General features: G+C 38.5%; 1 protein-coding gene across 1 annotated transcript; it reads left to right on the top strand.

Moving 5' to 3' along the window:
* Positions 1 to 2,235: 2,235 nt before the first annotated feature.
* LOC143032315 (uncharacterized) lies at positions 2,236 to 14,883 on the top strand. Its single transcript, XM_076196847.1, has 4 exons — positions 2,236 to 2,344; positions 3,034 to 3,264; positions 4,356 to 4,559; positions 7,635 to 14,883. The coding sequence occupies exons 2-4, from the start codon at positions 3,070 to 3,072 to the stop codon at positions 9,807 to 9,809; spliced, it is 2,574 nt and encodes an 857-aa protein (XP_076052962.1). The 5' UTR covers positions 2,236 to 2,344; positions 3,034 to 3,069; the 3' UTR covers positions 9,810 to 14,883.
* Positions 14,884 to 16,481: the final 1,598 nt, after the last annotated feature.

A 16,481-nucleotide genomic window follows, 5' to 3' on the forward strand; every position in this document is an offset into this window, starting at 1 on the left:
TTCATGAATTAAATCGATTCGATTCGTTTGGTGTGAACGCATCCTTAATTAAAGTGAGTGTGCCTTCTGCCCGGCGGGTTCATTGCCACAGAAACAAAAGGTTATAAACGACGAATGTGCCAGGTTGTTCGTACTCCGTTTCTTCTCCTCATTCTCCTTCTTGCGTCTTCCTTCGCCACTTCTTCCTACAGTTGACCTCCGCTAGTTCCCAGTAGCAACCGTTACCTACCCCAATAGTTCCTAAGGCGCATACTACTCAGCGCTTCCTGGAGTAGGGTTCTTACTACTATTTTCTACGAATGTGCGCTGGTGGCGCAATTAGAAGCTGATCTCGTATTTTCCAAGTCGTGGGTTCGAGTCCCGCACGTCTGTCTGATTCCAAGCAGTGACTTTTAGTTACCTGCGTCAAAGGACAAAGGCGAAGGCTTCGGCTGCTGCTATCCGTTTTCTATCGTATACTCTATGTCACATCTGAAGTGAGCTAAGTTTTATTGCACAAAGTATGGTTGTCTGAAGTGTATGTTCATAAAATATTAATCTATATTTTTGTCTTGTTATTTGTTAAGCCATTATTACCACTCTTATTTAATTCATTTACATGTTTATTTTAGCATTCCTGGAGGTTAAATGATTGTTATGAGGGAGGTTACAGGTTTGATCCCAACTATGATCTACGGATATGACACCTGGAAGTTGACGAAGACAATAAAAAGACACTGAGGAGTGGGTATAAATGCTGTGAAACAAAACGCTGACAGACAGAGTGGCCAAGTTAGGTAAGTGAGAAATAATGTGGAGGCGACATAGGAACGGAAAACAGAACAAGGAAGGGAAATTAAAAGGAAGATGACAAATGCAAGTGTTTGTGTTTACCCAATTGTAGGAAAGGAGCAACGCTCGTTGGGTCCAATCTCCTATTCTCTAAATATTTATCTTACCTAGCCTCAAATTCATGTGCGGTTCCAACTTAATCTATATTCTTGATTTCCAGTTTGAACCCGTGTATTGTTTGAGCTTGGGCTACAGTATATCACTTTCCAAGCTATTCCAGGTATTATGCATTTATACGGAATATCGTATTTCTCCACATCCTGTGTTTTTTTTTTTTAATTTGCTCCCATGACCTCTTAAAGCCCTCCCATCTTTAACCAGATCTCTTCTGTAAAAGCAATCTCTCCCTTTTAGTGACCTGAATAATGTAATCATATCTCTTTCTCTTCAATCTTTCAAAGTTGGCAGACGCGGTGCTAGTCTTCATATGTTTATCTGCCAGGCTGGGGACCAGTTTTGTTCCTGACCTTTGTGTTCTCTCGATCTTGCATAGCATATATCTTTCACTTTGTGTGGAGACCATACCACTGGCGGATCCAGGGGGGGGGGCTGAAGAGGCTGAAGCCCCCCCCCAATTTTCTGCCTTTAACATCCCATTGCCAGATAACTATTTGCTCGATTTTTTAAACCTACCCTACTTTTAATATATATCTAACGTATTTCGGATTTAATTGACACTGTCCGAAGGCCGAACCGGACCTGGAGGTATTCAAATGGCATCATGGTGGTGTTGGAGCGCAATTGGCTTTCGTAGGTTTCAGTTAGATAGAGCATCGTACGATGGGGTCACGATGACAATGAATGCTGATTGGTCGGGGTGATCTCGTACGATGTTGTAGCGCAACGCTGGGAAAGAGGGATGGAAAAACTTGAAGTGGCAGTTTTATTTTTTGCCATATTTGTATTCTACTTTTCAGGAAGAGCCATGTATGTGCGTGTGTATAAAGTTTTTTTTACCATTGCAATCTAATTCATTGACCATTTCCTCAATGTACCTTTGCAAATAGCTTCAAAATGCTTCTAAAATTGTTCACATTTCATATCCCCGAGCTGATTCGGGTCGCTTTCGCTCGCTTCCCACTCACTCATACATAGTTCAGCCCCCCCATCCCCCCAAAAAATCTGGATCAGCCACTGGATCATACCACTGACGTATATTCCAATTTTGGGTGGATAAGGGTCTCAATTTGTTTTCCATCATCTCTTCATCATCTGCAGTATTCCGTATGTCTCTCCAACAATCTTGATTATATGTATGTCAGATAGGTTGTACGTCATGACAATCCTCATATTAACCACAGTTTGAAAATTAAGAAGAATTATGTAAATCTGTTTAACATTATAATCAGAAATTAGCTGGTACAGTATTTTGCATTTCGAAATTATTTTTAAAGTGCAGTTGCTTTAGCTCTGAACGAACGCATCCTGGGATTGGTAATCCTGTAACGTGTAAACAGAAGTCGTGTCAACATAGATTTGGAAGCGATGTGACTTGTGTACTATTGATGCTATGGTAAGCATCAAATTATCTTTTTTGATTAAGTTAGATCATTATTCCATTAATTATGCTTGGTGGTTAAAAGCTGCTGTGTCACCTGTTGATGCACATTTACTCGTTCGATCAGCATTGCCGTTCGTATGGCGGTATTTTGTATGCCCCAACACACCACTAACCACTTGCATTTCCCATCCTTACCTGACCTTGCGGCAGGCCTCAGAAAAACTGGTCATTTTATAATTCAGTTTCCATGAATCCAATCTATTCCTTTAGTCCAAATTGATGTAATGCATACAGTCAGTTGTAGGATATTAGCGTGACCCATGGTGCTATGAACCAACTCTAGAATATATAGAGTTGGTTTAATTGAAGAGGACCAAGATATCCTTGGTACCAAGTACCAAGAAAGAATCATGGGGTATCACTGGAATGACTATTAGATCACTGACTACTCCTTGGGACTCGGTTAAGGCATGTTGCTAGTATGATAATATAAATTTACTCCAGCTGTGAATATTATATATATCATCATAAACCATGTCACTTTTACTTTTATAAAGGACATTATTACCCATTTGAAATATATTATATTTTATGGGTTTATATAGTGCTGATTTGTAAAACCGTGATATTAATTAACCAAAATGTCATGACATGATTTAATAGTATGCTCCTTAAGATTTTGAATTATTCTGTTTTTCCAGGTGTCTTTCCCATGATATTTGCTAGGAACTCTCATCATGGCTCTGTATGACATGAATCCAGACCCCCATTATTCTATTCTACCTGCCTCCCCAAGAACTCGACGATTCAAACCAGGCAAACACACCATCTTAGTTGCAGTCCTTTTATCCTTCCTTCTCCTCACTTCTCAAGTATTTAGATCTCTTCAACTTGGACATCCTCCTAAGCTTCATGAAGCTCATATTTTACAGGTAAGGCAATTGATAAAAAGATTTGTAATTATAAACTTTGTGATATCTGTTGAGCTCATTTAAAACAGTGTAGTTAGATGCTTTCATATGGGTGGGTTACCATGTGGTAATTTTAAAATCATAGTAAGCCGCCCATTGAAGTTGACTGTTGCAATGCATTTTTCCCTGGGTACCAGTACCAGTATTTTTTCAGATGAGGATCACTCTACCACATACACACACACACACCATCTCTCCTCCAGCTTGTAAGGGCTTAGCTGCTCAGTTCTGTATTGTACTTACATATTTTGTTGTAGTAACTGGCAAATTATTTTATTCAAGAAAGAATAGATTCAGGTATGAATTGTGTCAGTGATTTATAATTGGAAAGTCTCCCAATAGAAGACCTTTCAAACCATTACAAGGTTGGTGAGAGAATAATGAATAAACATGCAAATAGATAAGTGAACACAGCTACACAAAAATATATTGATTGATAGAAATTTCAGCATATTGTTTAGTTGTCTATGTAACTGAATCTTCAAATCTTGACTGAGGCTTCATTTGGACCAGGAGCTCCCCTTCATCTAAATAAAATCTTATGATAAATAGTCCATCTTTTCTGTGTGAACTGCTGTCATCAATTTTTTGGTGTAAACATTTAAGTGATTGAAACTTAGTTTACTTTTCATTATTGACATTTATGAATATATCACAATTGATAAATTCAGTCAGCACATACTGTACCTGCATCTGGCATGAAGGTACCACTGATGCTTTCATGTGCTTTTGTTGTGAGAGAATTATGATTGGGTTTTTGATATCTAAAGCCCCATTCAAGTAAATGATGCTATAAGTTAGCTTGAATGTGAAAAGAAATTGGGTGAATTTTTTTTTACATTGTAAAGATGGAGTTGTATACCAATGCAACATCCTTTAATATTTAAGACAGAGTTTTTATAATGAATTACAATGGAAAAGCATCCTCACACTAGATCTCTCAGTTTATAACAAGGCCACATGCAGAATAATAGACACATGAACTTAAAAGCAAATTAATATTGTAAGTTATTTTCATAGTCCAATCTCAACTTTCTTAATCTCATTTGCAGCTTACCCAGATGGAGGGGAAATATAATGAATATCAAGATTGTATAAAGAGTTACTTGGGCAGAAACCCACCAATTTCCCCTCCAGACTCTTGCCATAGAATACCAGCATCAAGAGGACTCTGCTCTCTCACTCAAAACCTGTTCTTCTCTGGTTCTCTACCAACATGTGAACATCAGACTTTAATAACATTCTGTCAGTTGAGGGTAGGTAGTGACATATATATCATTTATTGTTCTTGTCTTTTTGTCCCCTCATTTTATGCAATGGGGGGACGGAGAGGGGGGGTCGCCAATTTAATGAAGCGGCCTTGCTGTGGATGTGCTGTGTCTTGCGACACTGCTTCTGACCCAGGGCAGTGGACAAGGTGCAGGGATGTCCCGTTATTCAGGAGGTGCTAAGATAAGAGGGAGGGTGGAGGGGTGTGGAGTGTATTCAGAGATGGAATGGGTGGGAATGATTTTATGCCTTTTTCTTTTTGGCAACCCCCCTTGTAAGGGGGAAAAAGCCTTGGTATATGTATGTATGTATGTCTTTTTTCCCCAGTGAAATTTATTTTAGAGATTTGTATATACATATACCAAAGGCTTTTTCCCCCTTACAAGGGGGGTAGCTAAAAAACAAAGGCATAAAAACCATTCCCACCCATTCCATCCCCAATACACTCCACTCCGCTCCACCCTCTACCCTCCCTCTTATCTTGGCACCTCCTGGATGACGGGTCATCCCTGTATCTTGTCCACTAACCTGGGTCAGAAGCAGTGTCACAAGACACAGCACATCCACAGCAAGGCCACTTCATTAAATTGGTGACCCCCCTCTCCGTCCCCTCATGCAGAAAAGAAGATGGGGAGAAATCCCTTTGGGCTGCGTCAAATATTCCTCACACATACTACCTCACCCCCCATTCCCCCACCCATTCCACCTCGTGCATCACAGCATTATCCATATACAACCATTTTCCATTCACCCCTATCTTCTGTCCTCTCCCGTCCTTCCTCAACAGACATTCCCCTATTACCCAAAGCCCTTTTCACCCCATCCATCCATCTCATCCTAGGTCTCCCCCTCTTGTCCTCTTTTACTAGTCTTTCTTCACTCATTCTTTCCATGTGTCCGAACCATCCCAATACTCTTTCATCCACCCTATCTCCCAACTCCCTTACCACCCCCATTTTCCTCCTCACCACCTCATTTTTCACTCCATCCAGCCTAGTAACCCCCATCATACTTCTCAGACACCTCATCTCAAACACATTCAAACTCCTCTCTTATGTTCTATGTTTCTGCCCCATACAGTACTGTTGGCACAATCACTCCATACAATCTCCTCCATTCCCAAATGTTTATTTCTCATTACTCTTTTTAATCCACCAAGGCATTTACTCGCTTCTCTCAATCTACATTCTACCTCTACCTCCACTCCTCCCTTTCCTGCCACATTTGTACCCAAGTATGTAAAACTATCCACTTCTTCCAGTCACTCTTCCTTAATGCTCACTTCCAGTGTGCTGCCACTTTCACCCCTTGTACATCTCATCATCTTACTTTTACCCACATTTCATTTATCTTCAACTTTCTTCTTTCACACACACTCCCAATCTCTGTCACCTATTTCCTCAATCCCTCCTCTGATCCTGCTACAAGTACAGTGTTGTCCACAAACAACAGCTGGCTCACCTCCCACTTTTCTCCATTTTCTTTAACCATCTCCAATCCCTGACCCACCACCCTTGCATTTACCTCTTGCACCACCCCATCCATGTATAAGTTGAACAGCCAGGGCAACATAACACATCCCTGACGATGTCCCACCTTTACCTCAAACCAAAATTCTGCTTTGGCAGTATTTTGACTTCAGCTACCTCCCTTATAAGGGGGAAGGGGCCCTTGGTATATTTATGTATGTAAGAATCAGTTTAGTGTGAAATAATATGTGATTTTGGTTAGATTTCATAGCACTCACAACTAACGCAGGGATTATTTATGAAAGAACAGAAATATTGCATTGCTCATTGATTACTTTTCTTGGACTTTTTATGCAACCTTTATATGAAAGACATTCTTTATTCATGACTCGGTACATTCATGCACTTTCCACCTCTTTTGTCAGTCAAAATTTTCTTTAGCATATTAAAAAATGCCTGAGGTCAGATTAGCCCCAATCCAAAAAAAGAATATTTTTGAAATGACCTATGGAAGTGATTATTATTCTTGGTATGTGTGCACCAGTGGCCTTTTCCCCTTGTTAGTGGGTGACTAAGACAAAACATACCTTGGCTCCTTGCAGGAAAAAATAAGGAAAGGAAGAGTCCCAATATGGGTTCTAATAAAATACCTGAAATGCTGAATATATATAATTAAGCAGTTGTTACCCTAGTGTAAATAAATAGGAAGTTATCTTTAAATTTTGTGTATCAGTCTATGGACAACTGTGGAAATTGCCCACCCATCTAGCTGTAACGAGAACTTGGTGGTGTTTAATTTCCTTTGTTGTTTTGGCAAAGTCATTGAAAGTCTAAAGTTGCTTATATTTGAAGTATCGCACTTTTCAGAATTGAGATTAATAAAATTGGGTTATAAAAAACGAAACTGCTGGTGTATGCACTCATTCAAAGCCATTTTGATTGTGCTTGTAGCTTATCTCCTCGTGTTTACTATATGTAAATATTTTATGTCAATGCAGCTATTATAGTTCTAGTCAATTTATGTTAAGTTGTCAATATCAGTATTACTCTTGTATCAGTATTGCATGTATGTACTATTATTGTTATTTTTGTAACTTATTATATGCTGTGATGCATGAGGGGGAGTGGGTGGGGGATGGGGTCCAAGGGAGTATGTGTTTAAAATAAATTAAACAGCCCAAAGTGATTTCTCCCCATCATCTCCATTTCTGCATGAGGGGATGGAGAGGGGGGGGGGGGGTTGCCAATTTAATAAAGCAGCCTTGCTGTGGATGTGCTATATCTTGTGACACTGCTTCTGACCCAGGGCAGTGGGCGAGATCTAGGGATGACCCATCATCCAGGAGGAACCAAGATAAGAGGGAGAGAAGGGGGTGGATGGGAGTGGAGTATGTGAGGATGGAATGGGTGAGAGTGGTTTTTATGCCTTTGTTTTTTTGCTACCTCCCTTGTAAGGGGGAAAAAGCCTTTGGTATATGTATGTACTACTTTTGAAGGAAGGTGTGACTTTACATAGGACTTCCAAGCCTTATTTCTCCTTTCCAATTCCTCAGTGTTATTGTAATTCTTACACAGGTCCTTCTTTTCTTCCAGGATAACAATAGAGTATCATGTGAAGCACCCTATAAATGCCGTGGATATACATACTTTCTCGGACACTTTGCTCCTGATGAAGAAGATATAAAGTGGACAGAATTAGAGCCCACAGCTCTAGAAAAGTCTATCAAAGGCATCATTCAGTCTGGTAGCCATCAAGGGTTTGTTTTTATCAAATGTGTTAATGTGACTGCCGAACAAGGACAAGAGTTACCAGCATATGATAGCATTGAAAGTAATGATATTCAGTATTCACAGTTGCTTTTACTTCCTCCAAAAGTTCACAAAAAGGAGGAAGAAGTGAAGACACAAAAGCATATAAATGTGAACCTTATATTAGTTGATTCTGTATCCCACTTACATTTTTACAGGTCTCTCCCTCATACTGTTGAATTTTTAGAAACTTTAGTTTATAAGACCAGGACCAGGGTACTTGATTTTCAACATTTCCAGTCAATAAAACATAGAACATATGAAAATTTACAATCATTATTTTCTGGTTATGTAAATACTAGTGAAGCTCCTTTTGGCATTTATGATGTTCCAAAACATCCACTACCTGTTTCAAAACTATTTGGACCCTATAAAGAAGCAGGATATCAAACATTATGGTTAGAGGATCTGTGTTGGCAGTGGGAGTGGGGGCTGGTCAAAGACCTGAGTGTCCATCAGAAAGATTTAAAGGGAATGGAGAGGTGGAAAAAGTTCAAAGAGGCGTTCACCAACGCAAAAATTGATGGTATTGATCTGACCTTATCCACTTGTGAAATATTTAAGGCAAATGGCATAAATGACCCATTCCATCACACACCCTCAGTTTGTTTCAATGGTCAGTATCAACATGAATATTTCTTAGATTATTTATGGCTTTACCAAACAACACAATCATCAAATGATAATCCTTTTATTACATTTACATCATTATCTGTAGGTCATGAAGAGACAGGAGTTAGAATTCAGACACTTGACGATTATTTGAAGGGTTACTTACAGTTTGCTGAGAGGCTGAGAGATACAATAACAATAGTTTTTTCAGATCATGGCAATACGTATGGCCAGTTTCTTTCTAGTACTCCTGAAGCAGAGGTTGAGATTTATAACCCATTTATGATGATGATCATACCTGAAGATGTTCAGAAACAGATTGGAAGTGTACAGCTACAGATACTGAAAGAAAATCAGAATCATTTGATAACTTTGCTCGACTTGCATAATATGCTTTTAACTTTCATACAAAAAGACAGTTCAGTGAAGGATGAAACCTTTAAGAACAAGTATACAGTATCACGGGGTTTGTTGAACAATATATCAAAGGGACGAACATGTGGTGACCTACCACTTCTACAACCTAATCTTTGCATATGTGCTAACTTTGAACTCATGACTGAACCAAAGGACATCCATTCAGTTTTGGCTGACTTTGGCTTGGGAATTTTAAACAATATGATTCTTTCCCAGAATAGGCATGCAGGAAATAGTGGGTTTGGCAGGTGCACACCTTTGCAAGGAACAAGTGTTCGCAGTGTTCGGGAGATACACGTGACGTCAGATTTGATTCAGTATAAGTTGGATGTTGTTGTCGAAGGATATCCCGATTCTTTGGGTGAGAAGGAAAAGGTGGTGTTTTTCCTAGTCATCGAGGTTGGACTGAACTCAGGGCCATCTTTGAAAATGGTGGCATTTGATAGAATGAGCATGTACCAGAAATATTCTTCCTGCCAGGACTCTGGTGTTGATCTGAAGTTGTGCATTTGTCAACTCAACCACCAAAGAGGAAATCAAATTGGACTCATGGATTCTTTCCTCATATCTGGCATTTTCTCTCTCTTTTCTAGAAATAAATTCAACACAAATTTACATTGGCCACGGGACTACATGGAGAAAGAAGTGTTTGGTGTAAAGCCCAAAATTGATTATTTTTACAAAGAAAAAGATCCATGCCTCTTTACACTGGTTCATCTCTTCAAATCAGGCTTTGTCCTCAATGGTGTCAATTTTTGTTCTTCCATTCATAAAGTAAAGATAACCATTAACTCTCAAAATATGTACCTCTCAGAGGACAAAACTTTTGAAGTGCTCTTGAGAGTGAATGATGCCAAGTTGCTGGCAGCTGGTGTAGTGGCCAACCCCAGAACCAAATGGGATTGGAACTATGAGTGGACTGTTGTATAAGAAGCACCTTTCGTAACCTTTTAACTTTTACGCTTTATTCTGGTTGTGTTTATTTTGTATATGGTTGTTGATATAGCAGTGTGTTAGAAGTCATGTTCTTGAGTGAAGGTTCTTAGTGGCATATGTTATAGATTTTGCTTCTGCTAGTTCCTAACAACTTCATTATGCTGAAGGGCAGCCCACTGGACTAAGTAGAACAATCTTGAGGCTAACCAGACAAGACAATATACAATATATTCTAAAAGGCCTTTTCCCCATATAAAGGGGTGGCCAAATCAAAGCATACCCTCATCCACACCCATTCCAAACCTATTCATTGACCCTCTCACCTTAACAACTTGTGGATGAAAAGTTGACCCAGTATCCTGCCTCACTGCAGAGGTCAGAAGCAATGCAGCAAGACACAGCACCTCTACGGCAGGGCCTGACAGTCAGAGTTGGTTTACCCATACAGCTTCTTTATAAGGCAATCCCATTTCTCATCCACTCAAAATATTTACAAAGCAGACAAGAGCATCCCTTTGGGCTATATCATCCTTCATCCATTCAGAATTACTCTATTTCTTATTTTGCTCTCTCTCTTCATTGCTTGACATTTTTCTTGCATCTTGTTTACCTTGTCCATCAGCCTCATTCTTGAAATTCCTCATAAGTTCACTTCTTTCACTTCAGCTTCTTTTTTTTGCTAATCTTTTGTTACTCATTCTTTCCATATCCCCAAACAACCTCACCACTCTTTCATCCACCCAATCTGAGAGCCCCGTTTCCACCTCATTTCTCACTCCATCCATCACTCCCTCCCTGTAATACCTATCAGGAATCTCAAACACATTCAGGTTTTTCTTTCCTGCCTCCTTCAAATTCCTTGACTACTCCATACATTACCATTGGTACAATCATTCCCTCGCACAATCTTCTCTTCACATTCATCACCATGTACCTCTTTTTCATGTTCTTCATTCCCCCCAGACATTTACTTACCTTCTTAATTCTGTACCTCACCTCCATATCCATAAGCTAGTCACTTCCTTTTTTTTTCATTTATCAAGTATGGAGCTTACCAGTTCTTCATCATAATGGTGAAAACTGGAAGAATCAGGAAAGTAGAAATTAGTGTAAACTGTGATTATGCAGATTTAGGACATGGTCCTTCAGGGTTGCTAGGGTTGTACATTGATGAACTTTATGCAGACAAAGTTTACTACGTGTACCAGTTTAAGTGAATGTACATTGATTTTCAACCATTATCTTTGGTAGTATATTTCATAGATTTTTATTTGACTAATTGAAAATTGTTGAACAACTTAAATGGTGAATTAGTCCTGTCAGGTAAGTTAAGAGCTTTGGATTGTGTTCATGTCTTAGATTCTCTATAAGATAATTTGAGTTGGTGATTAGTTTATTTTTTGATGTACAATTTTTTTTTATTGTTTCAATAATTAAAATTGGATTATTTATGTAGCTCTTGCACCGTCATGAGGAGGTGAAGTATTATAAGAAGTCCTTCATAATTCATTGTAGCAATGATAGCTATTGTTTCAGTTTTTGTTGAATGGTAAACTGCTCCCTTAGTCCAGCTAGCTGGTGATAGAAAAAGAACTAAACAGTGACAACAATCACTGTTGCCAGCTGGGCTGTGAGTGTCTGATCAGAGAAACTTTGAAACAACAGTTGATTGACTGATGATCCAATCACCTGTATCTTCATCCACTTCATGTGCATCAATATCCTTTTCATTTCTTTGTGTCCTTCCTGCTTGCTTTCTTTTAATATCCCCCCAACTCTGGTTTCTCATTGATACCAGTTCCTTGCTGTGAGAAAAATTCTGTTATTGTATATTTACTGTTCAGTGATAATCTTCCATTAACCTTGTGTGGCAATAGTTAATCCTGTGACATGAATGCACCATATTAATATATATGTGATAGAAAGTGTGTTCATTAGGCTATGTATACAATAATCTAAAAAAGCATACATATAGCAGTCAATTCCAAAAGTATAGTCTCATTATGTACTGTAGCTAAGCTGTAGAAATCAAGTTTCAAAAATTGTACAGTGGGTCCTCCTTATACGGTAATTCTTTATCCGGTAAATTCACAGTTATGGTATTTGGTAATTACTACCCTTGATTCTATTTGTAGTAAGAAAAATTCACATACGTTATCCGCTAGATATTTTGAAGAGGAAAGAGCGGTGAGAAGGTACATCTGCCATATCCTAATATTACATGTTATAATGGGTTTGGTATATGGTAATTTCAATTTGCAGTAAGGTTTTCAGGAATGCATGTGTACTGTATAACGAGGACTTACTGTATATGGTATTGGATTCGTGGAATTCTTGTGGAGCAGAAGGTAGCATTTTGCCTCTAACATAGGAGGCCCAGGCTTGATCTCCAGGAGGTGCTAGACAATTGTTCATTGTACTTTCATGCCTTCACAACCCTTTCTGGAATAGTGGACATCAAAGGTGCAGTGTACCATCGTATTTTGGTGCTGGGACCTAATCAGTATGATTGAATTGATTAACCTGGTTTCAGGCTCCATTCGCAATTGTAGCCATTCCACCATACAGCAATTTACATCCACTTTACACTATACATACAAACGTAGCAAGCTGGATTAAGTCACTGTGGTGAGGCACAGAGGGTGTATTGACCCCCAGTGGGATAAGCAGTTGATTCTGCATTGGACCCTAAAAGTGGAAGACTTTCACATTAGATATGTATTAAGGATTACAGCTTGGCACAGGGATTTATAAGAAATTGATTAGCTCCATGTGGATGACCCTTCATTCACAAGGAGCTAGGACAAGGGAAGCCCTTGATATATCAATAGATATTTTCATTTTGGCAGTGGTGACCTTTAGTTTTAATTTTGACAAATACTAGTTTATTTGATTTAGTTTGGGAAGCAGAACCTTATGCAAAGGAGTGAAGACAGTTGTATCTTGATTAATTCCTTTGACATGGGCCAATTGTACAGATTTTATGTCTGGCTGATTTTATTCAAGTGAGGTGCATCATCATAGTAAATAGGTTGAAATGTACAGTTTGCTGAAATCATCTGCTAATAGTTATTTGTATCCTGTGGACTGTTGGGTATCTTACTATGAAAGTACATAATTATGTTGCATTGAGCAAAGCTCCTAAACTTTAGGTGGGAATAGATTACAAAATCTTTCCCGATTGCTTTTTTAATTTTAGGTATTTACTGATATTAGAAAGTGAAATTATTTATGCTCTTGTTAGTAGCATACACTGATATTAGAAAGTGAAATTATTCAAGCTCTTGTTTAGAATAAAGTAATGCATCATATCCTTGATAACAGCAAGAGAAGACATATGTGAATGGAATGAAGATGATCACTTTTATGCGAGTCATACTGGGCCAGATTGACCAGGTTACCATTTTGCTATGATGACATTCCCTACGCTGAATAAGAGCGAAGGTGTTGAGATAACCTGAACCCCCTCACTATGGTAATGTTCCCATAGACAAAAATGAACAAAAACCATGATATAATCATAAGAGTACATTACTAGTGAAGGGACTAATTTGAACAATGTTAGTATTGGTGTTATAAAAAAAATGGAAGCTTTGTTATTTAGATAACTTGGTAGAATGAGAACTCATTAATAACTTTGCATTATTATTCTTGTTTCTAATCGTGTGGCTTGACAGTGCCTCAACATCAATAATCCAGTGTTTTACTAGTCCTTATCCATGATCTTTATGTTCTTTGTTTTTTACCCAGACAATGTCTTGCTATCTTCATCTATTTGTTACCAAAAAATTTTCATCATTTATTTGTAGGTTGCTTACTTTAGTGTTTGTGTTGAACTAATAACAGGGTAATTTCAGTTATGTGAATTATGAAAACATTATTAATGATATTGTTACTTCAAGTTTCACCGACATCCTCCAGTCCCACACCAGCTGGCAACTGTCTCTAGGCTATCGCATAGACCTCTCTGAAAAGAAACTTTGGGTTATTTTTTGTATATACTGGATTAGTGAAAAGTTGTTCATATGTCACTAGCTTGTAATGGTAGGTGGAAAAGAGCAGTTGTCAGGTCTTCCTGGACAGATCTATGGTAGAGCCCAATGATCATTGCAAGCTACTGTGGGGCTACAGGTTTTTAGTCAGTAAAACTCTGGGTAACATTTATCATAACATCAATCCATATGTGCCGAGTTCATCTTTGAAATGACAAGTGCTCTACTCATTTCATAGTTGTAGTCATCTTTGTGAACCCTTTCTTTCCATACAAGTACCAAAAAGCCATTATCCTTTTTACAAGGACAGTGGCAAAGTCAAAGCCCCACATCATTAGCAAATAAGACCCATTCAACCACTCCCATCTCACCACTTCAGAAATGAAAGGCCATGGAACAAAGCACATCAGCAAGGATGTACATGTATTTCTTCACTGATAACCAGAATCTCTATCCTTATGGAAACAATTCACACCCAGGGTGGTCATTAAGGTGTTAAAGGAGAAGTTTAAGGATGGTAGCAGGCAGGAGGGATAGTAGAAATCAAAATTGATCATTATTCTTCGTTAAGTAAGGATTAATATCCATAAAGGAATGCTGCATGACTGGTCTGTGGTGATGTCACTACAGCCCCTAAAGTGTTGACTGTATAGAATGTATCCAGCTATCACCCCATACAGGGTGAAGATGTATATGAAAGTGTTGAACATGTTATAAGAGTCATTGTTACCATGTAATGAAGATTTCTAATTTCATGAGTGAAATATTGTATACATTGTGTGGATAATAGGTTACTTTAATTAAACACTAGTTTAGTTATCTGCACTTGTTAGTTGTCTTTGCCTCTGTGTTTTGTTTTTACTTGTTTGGACATTTTTACTTGTCATTTATCACTTGTCAGTTGATATCATGATGCAAAATTTATTATAGGTGTGTTTGTATGTGATACTTGAATGGAATTAGATGGTTGCTTACACTGTGTTGGCAGAAAGCTGTCATTTACAATGTACTAGTCAGTTTATTCACAGGATTTGATATATTGAGATTACAGTGTAAGTAAAATGAAAACGGGAAAAGATATTTTTATTTCATATACCCATACGCATCCCTTTATCAGTGCACATCTGCAATAATCCATTCTGTTATTTCTACTATATTATGTTTTCTATATCAAGTGTTTTTCATTTGAGTATTGGTATTAGGCGGGAAACATAACACAATGTACATTAATGTTCTAATTATAGAAAAGAACACGGTCTATGAAATTAAATTACTAAGTACCACATAATTCTGAGTGATTACTTTCACTGATATATTTAAATTTAAACCAATGAATCATTTTCTGACCTGCATTCTTGCAACTGTTATCAAAGTTTGATATTTTTACACTACTTAATGCTTATTTTTACTGTGTCCCATGATCTATTATTGTTGATCAATTAATTAATTATATATATATATATATATATACACACTTTTTTTTTTTTTTTTGCTTACTTACGGGGCTAAGTACCCGCTCGGACCTCAACCTTGCAGATGGTCCAGAGCAGTTCATATACACGGTCCATTGTTCACGTGATGCCATTGTTATTAGCAGCGGCACCCTGCAGGCAGCACAAGGAGAAAGTGATGCAAAAATTTACATCGATTTATAGAAGAGAGTTGACTTCAGATGTTGGTTTTGACTCCATAATCTTTGTACAGTGATGGGAGACAACCTGAAAAAAATTACTGATCACATTTAACATTGACCATCACTCCTTCCTGCTGCCTTCCTTATACCTCATCTTTAGGGCCTCTGTGATCAATCTTCTTAAGCGCAATATTGTCTCTAAGAACAGAAATGGTGGTTATCAAGAGAAAATACTAAAAGGATTTCTCCTACACATAAATACACCCACATCGACACCGACAAATACTTTCAGCTTGTACTGGAGTTCGCATTCCAAACTCGCCAAAGAACAAAAAACAAGAGTCCGCTGAGTGACCCCATCTAGGATGGAATCTTTGGTCATGTGATCGGTCAGGTCAACCATTAAGGCCGAAGGCACTTCCAGAAGGATGAACGGCAAGAACTCTCTTAGAGGTGCAGGAAACCTTAGGAAAAGGTGGTTTCATGAGCGTATCCCTGGCGAAGAGCCTCGCATCCGGCACCCAGGTCACAATCAAGGAAGTCCCCCTCTGCTGTGTCAATACCTGGGGAAGACGCCAAGGGATGAGAGTGCCGATGGAGGCCTCTCTTTTTACGTCCTTCAAGGGGAACTTGCCGTGCTTTTGCATGTGATCATATAGGGAAGTGGCTTTTGGAATGAGCTTCATCACCATATAGTAAATTTCCACCGCAGGTGAAACAATCAAAGTTCTATTATCCCAGGCACCCTCTGGACCTTCTGAAGGATTTACATTTTGTAATGTAAATCCACCTTCTGAAGGATTTGCATTTTGTAATGTAAATCCACCTTCTGAAGGATTTACATTTTGTAATGTAAATCCTTCAGAAGGTCTATTATTCCAGACACCCTCTAGACTCTAGAGGGTGTCTGGGATGATAGAACTTTACGTTTGTTTCACATGTGACGGAAATTACTATATGGTGATGGAGCTCGTTCCAAAAGCCACTTCCCTATATGATCACATGCAAAAGCATGGCAAGCTACCCATGAAGGACGCAAAA

The sequence above is a fragment of the Oratosquilla oratoria genome, chromosome 13, assembly GCF_046742065.1.
Source record: "Oratosquilla oratoria isolate Oo_2021 chromosome 13, ASM4674206v1, whole genome shotgun sequence".
Classification (NCBI taxonomy): domain Eukaryota; kingdom Metazoa; phylum Arthropoda; class Malacostraca; order Stomatopoda; family Squillidae; genus Oratosquilla; species Oratosquilla oratoria.